We start from the raw sequence: 7,998 nt of genomic DNA, 5'->3' as shown, positions 1-7,998 counted from the left end.
GATCATGTCAATTAAGCCCTCGGAAGTGCAATGGATCGGACAGGCATGGAGAAATTTTTCTAAGTCCAAATCGTCCAGGACAAATTTAACATTCGTCCCGGGACAAACGTCTCGAGATTCTCACTTTGCACTGTTCGTCCAGACGAAATTAACCTTCATCTCTGGACGAAACTCTCTGTATAAAATCATACTGGATGAAATTAACCTTCGTCTCTGGATGAAACTCTATATAAAATCATACTAGACGAAATAAACCTTCGTCTCTAGACGAAACTCATTGTATAAAATCATCCAGGATGAACTTGTTCGTCCCAGGACGAACCTAACCGACTTACCTTAGTTGGTTACGTCCTTCAGGGATTTTGGAACCGACCTATGGAATAACGGTTTCGTACCGGACGAACCTAGTTTGTACGGGACGATTAGAGTGTACGAATATAATTCATACCAATATACATCATGATCATTAAGTAAAATCATCCGGGACGATCCACGATCGTACGGGACGATCCATTTCGTGATAACTTGAAATTTCTGTAGTTTTGGACGGTTTTTCTTCTCTCCTATATATGGTCTAATTTTAACTGCCACCAAATCTTTTTGCTCATTGATCTTCATGCCTATTGAAAGAAGAGTCAAGGAGAGAGTGAGTGAGTGCATTCAAGGAAGGATTTCTACCACTGGAGCGTGAAGGCTTCGCTTGGTGTTCAAAGGTAAGATTTTATACTTGTAATTTGAGATTGCTTCACTCTTTTTCTTTCTTCCTTCTAGATTTCTTGTGAGAAGATCTGTCAAGGAGATTAGGTTCTCTGCCCACACAAGGAGAGTGTGAAAGGAAGAAGGGTTCTCTGCCCACACTAGGAGAGTGGGAAAGGATGAAGGGTTCTCTGCCCACACTAGGAGATTGTGAAAGGATGAGGGTTCTCTGCCCACACTAGGAGAGCGTGAAAGGATGAAGGGTTCTCTGCCCACACTAGGAGAGTGTGAAAGGATGAAGGGTTCTCTACCCACACTAGGAGAGTGTGAAAGGATGAAGGGTTCTCTGCCCACACTTGGAGAGTGTAAAAGGACAGTGTGAAAGGACGAAGGGTTCTCTGCCCACACTAGGAGAGTGTGAAAGGATGAAGGGTTCTCTGCCAACACTAGGAGAGTGTGAAAGGACGAAGGGTTCCCTACCCACACTAGGAGGGTATGAAAGGATGAAGGCTCCTCTGCCCGCACTAGGAGAGTGTGAAAGGACGAAGGGTTCTCTACCCACACTAGGAGAGTGTGAAAGGACAAACGGTTCTCTGCCAACACTGAGGATAGTGTAAAAGGATGACAGTTCTCTGCCTTACCAGGTATTGGTGGAAAGAGTGTTTGTAAAGGCTTCTCCGCCTTGCTGTGGGTGCAAAAGGAGAGCCACTATTGGTTTTAGTGCAATACTCAGAGGGTGCCTCTGGGGAGTGGATGTAGGTCTGGTTTAGACCGAAGCACTATAAATCTTGTGTCGTTTATTTTTACTGCTTTTTATTTTATGCATGTTTTTTATTTGTTTGAAAAGTTGTGGTTGAAAAAAAAAACTTGTTATAAAAATTTTTATTAAAGTTTACTTTCAGTTCAAAAGATCAAAAAGAGGGATAATTTTTAAACTACCAATTCACCCCCCCTCTTGGTAGCCTTGGGACATTAACTTAGATTTAACAACCTATTCACTAGACTCAACATGGTATTCAATGAGGTTTGGATAAGAAAAATGCATTTTAGTATAACATTTCATCCTCTAACTAATCAACAATTTTAGAGGACTACATAGGTACCATAAAACCTTTTAAGATTATGTGTTTTAAATTTTGGTGGTACTTGGGAAGACCACGTTCCCTTGATCAAGTCTTCTTATAATAATAATTTTCAATCAAATATAGGTATGACTCAATATGAAGCTCTATTTGGTAAGAAGTTAAAAGTTTGAGAAGGTTGTTAAATATCATAGAATTAGCCTAAGGCACACCAAGAGAGGGGATGAATTATGAATTAAAAAAACCCCTACACATGAATACTATTTTTTTTAGCCACAAAATAACTTAAGCAACTTAATTCATATAGATTACTCAAAATAACATGTCAAAGCAATTTATATTAAAATTTATATGATAAAAGTTTTTTTTTAAAAATTTTTAACACATGTAAATATTCTTGTAGCAAAAAGGGTTAAACTCAGCATTGTTGATTGATAAGATTGAAACCAATAAACTCAACTTATAAGGAAATAATTATAAGAAAATAAAATCGCAAAAAATGGAAAAACACATAATTTTTTTTTAAAGTTGTTCGATCAACCTTGACCTATGCCTATTCTCAGAGCCCTCCGCTCTCGGTAGTGCACTAACACTAAGTAACTCTCCTTTTGCTCTCATAACAGGGAAGGGAAGCCATTACATACTCAATTTCACCAAACCTGATGTGGCGGAGTGTCGGAAGCTATGTCAATTTTTCTAGTGACAGCGGTGGACCTTGAATAAATTTTCTCCCTCTTAGAGAAAGAAGAGAACCCAAAGCTTTTAATCCCTCATGGAGAAGGCAGAGTACCTCCAATCTTTTTCTCCCTCCTAGAGAAGGCATAGTACCTTAAGGACTTAACTTTGAAGCCTCTCTCCCAAGAGAGCCTTCAAGGACTCACTAAGGCCATAGGAGGAGAAAGTGTTTAGTTAGCTCGGAGCAATTGTGTGATCCCCTCAGTATCTTTCTCCCTCATGTTTGACTTCACCTTCTCCTTCCTCTAAAACCTTGATTTTCTCTCCAAAGCACCTCTCTCAGAGTTCCTTCAACATTCATATAATCCTCTCTCTTTTTTTTTAAGAGATTCTTCAAACATTGCTTAAGTATTAGGTTTCAAGAAATCCTAGAAGTTTAAGTTGGTCATATCTATTCATACAATACAATTGGAATTTATGCAGTATCATCAGTTCAAAAAACTAGACCTGTCTACTATGATGCAAACAATCATTCAAAATAATTATTTAACTTTTCGAACACATTATACAATATGATCCTAAGATCATCCAATATGATCTATTTACTTTCTTTTTATTTATATAGGATGATTGAAAATCATCTCTATCAATCATTATGTTCTACTCTCTTCGTATTGTACAGTTAGTTCATTTTTAGTGGTTCCTCCCATACGATGTGAAAATCATACATTACTGTTAGTTCAAAAAGCATAATTTTGTTGGGTAAGATCTTTGGGACAACCAAACTTTGTCTCTATCAATCATACGATATGATCAACATTGTTTAGTATGATGGACTATCATTAATTAAACCATAATTTGATTGACTAATTATGGGGATAAATTTAAGTAAGATTTAAAATTTTTGTAAAGTACAAATCACATCTTACATTACAATTAGTTCAAAATTCAAATTTTGAATATCTTAATTTATCTGGTGACTAGGGTTTTCAGATCGTTATGAATTATACGGTATGATTAGTTCTCAAAAATTAATTATTCAATTAGCTATTAAGGCCATTCTCCATATAATTGATCTTACAGTACGATTGTAATTGGAATAATATGATTAGTACAAAAAATTTTAACTTTAAAATTTTCTCTCCTTATGTGTGTATGTGTACATTATCATCTAGTTGCATACACTCTTATGTGGCCAAACTCAAAAAATATAAATTAAAAAAAAGTACAAATCATTTTACTTGACGTCCTATTCTACCAAATGTTGAGTTAGATAAAAAGAATATCCAAATGATATACTGAGAAAAGTTATAACAAAAGATCTAGAATAGACTTTTCAACAAGCAGTTATAAGAGAGAGAAAGCTCGCTGCCTGGTTTGAATTTGGGTTTCGCGGGTTTTTCGCGATCGGAGGAGCTTGCGTCGGAGGATCGGCGACGTCTTTCTTTCGGTTTTTATGATTACTCCACGATCATCTGGCCCCCTTCGGGCTAATGGCAGAGGATCGACTGGTATTGTGATTAGGGAAGGAGTTAAGCCTATGATTCGTTAAGAACATATTGAAGGCAAGGGGAAGAATGTGATGATGGAAGAAGATGAATGTCCAAATTACTCCTGGTTTGGTGAATCTTGAATCTTCAACTTCTGATGATTTGGTTTTACGGGCGAGAAATTTCTCTGAAGTTCTTGACTCATATAAAGGGCGTAGTATTGAGGATGGCCCTGTTTCTTTGGAAGCTTAGAAGGATGAGAAAATCGTGGAAAATTCCAAAAATTCTTTGAAAGGCATTGGTGAAGTTGCTGAGGCTTGGTCGAAATCGAAGCATATCAAGATTACGTTCGATAAAGACCAGGTGGAATTTTCTGATGATGGGGTTGCGGTCAAGTTGAATGCGGAAAGGGAGGTAGAGAATTCTAAAGTTTTGAAGAATTCGATAGTACTTAAAGTATTGGGGAAAGTGTGCCATTTCCAGTTTGTAGCTTGGAGCTGAGAAGACAGTGGAGAAATTATGGAAAATTTCATTTAACTTCAATTGGATTGGATTGGATCCTTTGTTCGTTCAATTCAGGTGAGGTGGTTGATGAAATTCTGAATGGTGGGCCTTGGTATGTGAATGGATTTATTGTTGGTATGGATAGATGGACTCCTGCATTTGATCCGAATTTGTTTAAGGGAATCTCTACCTCTGTATGGATTAGATTGCCATGCTTACCACTATATTGTTGGGATGAAGACAACATAGAAAGAGTTGCTTCTTGCTTTGGATTACCAATGTATGTGGATGGTAATACATTCCGTTGGAGTAAACGGGAATTCGCCCGAGTTTGTGTAAGGATTGATTTGGAGAAGAAACTTTTGAATGGTGCTTGGGTTGAAGGTTCAGCTAGGAGGTTTTTCCAACGGGTGGAGTACGAAAAAATTGATCTTATGTGTTATCAATGCGGGAGAGTGGGCCATGACAGGAAGATTTATTCGGATAATGTCACTCTAGTGTTACAGGATCAAACATTGAAGAAGATGGATGCAGTTAACGGGCAAGGTGAATTGGCTGGATGTGACAATAAACACTCTGTGGTAAGTACTGAATATGGCCCGTGGATTCATGTCCAATTCAAAAAATAGACGTTTTAGAAGAGACATTACAAATAATAAAGGTGTAAAGGATAATGGAAGTAAACCAGGGAAAAGCGTCTGATAACCAGCAGGAAATTTTGTTGGAGGAAGTCCATCTGAGAGCAGAGGCTAATGGTAGTGTTGATGAATCAGGTGGTGTTCCAGGGAAGGTTTCAAATTCTGAAAAGGGTGTTGAAGCCGAGACATGTGTTCAATCAACGAATCGGTTTGCTATTTTGATTGAGGAGGGAGAGGAAGATCTTGGGAATGTTAGAAGTTCTGATAAACTTGTGGTCAAAGGCTCGGAAACACTTGATCCAGAGGTTAGTCATATTGCATTGGATTCTAGTTGTGGTGATGTCAAGTTCAAGCTAGCCAAGGAATTGAAATCCTTGGGACCTGTTGAGAATGACTATCAAAAAAAGAAGAAGAGGAATAGAAGGTTGAACCCCAATAGTGGGGAGAGATCCTCTATACCTTTTTAAAAAATGTCTTCAATTTTATTTTGGAACCAGGGAAAAGCAGTTCTGATAACCAGCAGGAAATTTTGTTGGAGGAAGTCCATATTAGAGCAGAGGCTAATGGTAGTGTTGATGAATCAGGTGGTGTTCCAGGGAAGGTTTCAAATTTTGAAAAGGGTGCTGAAGCCGAGACATGCGTTCAATCAACGAATCTGTTTGCTGTTTTCATTGAGGGAGAGGAAGATCTTGGGAATGTTGGAAGTTCTGATAAACTTGTGGACAAAGGCTCGGAAACAGTTGATCCAGAGGTTAGTCATATTGAATTGGATTCTAGTTGTGGTGATGTCAAGTTCAAGCTAGCCAAGGAATTGAAATCCTTGGGACCTGTTGAGAATGACTATCAAAAAGAGAAGAAGAGGAATAGAAGGTTGAACCCCAATAGTGGGGAGAGATCCTCTATACCTTTTTAAAAAATGTCTTCAATTTTATTTTGGAACTGTAGGGGAGCAAGGAAGAAGGAGGCTTCCTTATATCTTAAGGAGATTGTTAGAGATGAAGATGTTTTCTTTATTGGGCTTATGGAGTCTAAATTGTATAGTACTGATAGAAGGGAGGTTGATTGTTTTATGGGGAATGATTGGGATTATTTTCACCAACCTGCTATTGGGACTTCTGGAGGTATTTTGGTACTTTGGAAGGTGAAGTTAGTGTCATTCAAAGTTTTGGAGGCTTCGTCACAGGTTATTATTGGCAATCTCTAGGTTCCTAGCTTGGGAATTTGGAAAATTGCTACTGTTTATGGTAGTCATTGTTGTAAGGAGAGAAGTGGTCTTTGGAATCAGTTGGAGAAATGCATGGGGAAGTCTATTCCTTCCATTATCGGGGGGGATTTTAATTGTATTTTAAATAAGGATGAGAAGAGAGGAGGTAAGAGGTTCTTGTTTTCTAAAGGACCTATAGAAATGAAAGACTTCATGATGAATTCAGATTTTCATGATATTGGTAGTGTTGGGCCAAGATTTACTTGGTGTAACAACAAAGAGGGTACCTCTCGGATTTGGGAGAGATTGGACAGATGTATAGTGAATTCGGCGGCTATTCAGAAGCTTCCTTTAGTAGTTAACAGACATCTGGCTAGGATGGCGTCTGACCATTGTCCTATTGCTATTAAGATGGAAGAAGGGATGCGGTTTAAGTCGAAGACCATTAAGTTTGAAGATACGTGGAGATCCTATCCTGCAGCTAAGAGCATTGTTTATCATTCTTGGAAAAAGAATGATTTTGGTGATGATTATACGGTTCTACAAAGGAAGCTTAGTCGTACATTGAAAGCTTTATTTTTTTGGAGCAAAAACAAATGCAAAGACTTGAATGTGTTGAAGGAGAAATTGAAGAAGGAAATCCTTGATTTGCAAAATAAGGAAGCATTGGGTATTAATTGGTCTGCTGAAGACCTTTTCGAACTTAGAAGCAAAGTACATGAATTCAATGTTACTTTGAGAAGACTTTCTACTTGGTGGAACCGAAGAGCTAAGGCTAGGTGGCATGAGGAAGGTGATACAAATTCCAAGCTTTTCCATAGCTTTGCCATGGCTAGAAGGAATGGGAATCGTATTTTTTAAATTAAAGATGAATTTAACAAGATGCATGATGAGGAGGATCAAATTGAGAAGATTTTCATAAGTTTTTTTCAGAAGAAGTGGAAGTATAGGGAATGTGAGGTTACGGGTTGGCCAGCAGTTATGGAAAACCAGAGGATAACTGATGAAGATATGGAAATGTTTAATGCTTATTTTTCTGTGAATGAGCTGCAGATTTTGGTGTTTCACCAAGGGAACAATAAGTCTCCAGGTGTGGATGGTGTTACTTCTTCCTTCTATAAGAGCTATTGGAATATTGTATGGGAAACTCTATGTAATTATGTAAGGAGTTTCTTTAATTCCAGTCGTATGAATAAGGAATGGAAAGATACCTTGATTATCTTAATTCCTAAAATTAAGAATCCCTTGACTCCTTCTAATTTTAGGCCCATTATCCTAAGTTAAACTAACTATAAGATAGTGGCTACTATGTTAGTTAACAGATTGAAGAGGGGTATTTCTAAGATGATTTCTGAAGAGCAAGCTGACTTCATCCATGGAAGATCTATTGCTGAGCATTGCTTGTTAGCTCAGGAGATTTTCCACAAGTTCAAACTCTAGAAGAACAAGAAGGGGTTGATGGTTGTGAAGCTGGATATGGAGCAAGCATATGATAGCATGGGATGGACAACTCTTCGGCACATTTTAATTTGGTACGCTTTTCCTACTGTTTTCTCTAATCTTCTCTTGGAATGTGTTGTAGATGTGAGATTTTTCGTTATTATCAATGGGAAGAATTCTGAGTGGATTAATGCTCAGAGTGGATTCCGTCAAGGATGTCCACTTTCTTCGTACCTATTCATCATGTGTTTTCAATTGATTACCAACTC

General features: G+C 37.9%; 1 protein-coding gene across 1 annotated transcript; it reads left to right on the top strand.

Moving 5' to 3' along the window:
• Nucleotides 1-6,490: 6,490 nt before the first annotated feature.
• Nucleotides 6,491-7,150, top strand: LOC110103901. The gene has a single exon (XM_020832777.1). It carries the CDS (start codon nt 6,491-6,493, stop codon nt 7,148-7,150), a length of 660 nt encoding a protein of 219 aa, XP_020688436.1.
• Nucleotides 7,151-7,998: the final 848 nt, after the last annotated feature.

Source organism: Dendrobium catenatum, unplaced genomic scaffold (assembly GCF_001605985.2).
Source record: "Dendrobium catenatum unplaced genomic scaffold, ASM160598v2 fragScaff_scaffold_121, whole genome shotgun sequence".
Classification (NCBI taxonomy): Eukaryota; Viridiplantae; Streptophyta; class Magnoliopsida; order Asparagales; family Orchidaceae; genus Dendrobium; species Dendrobium catenatum.
This window is presented reverse-complemented; position numbering and strand designations above follow the sequence as displayed.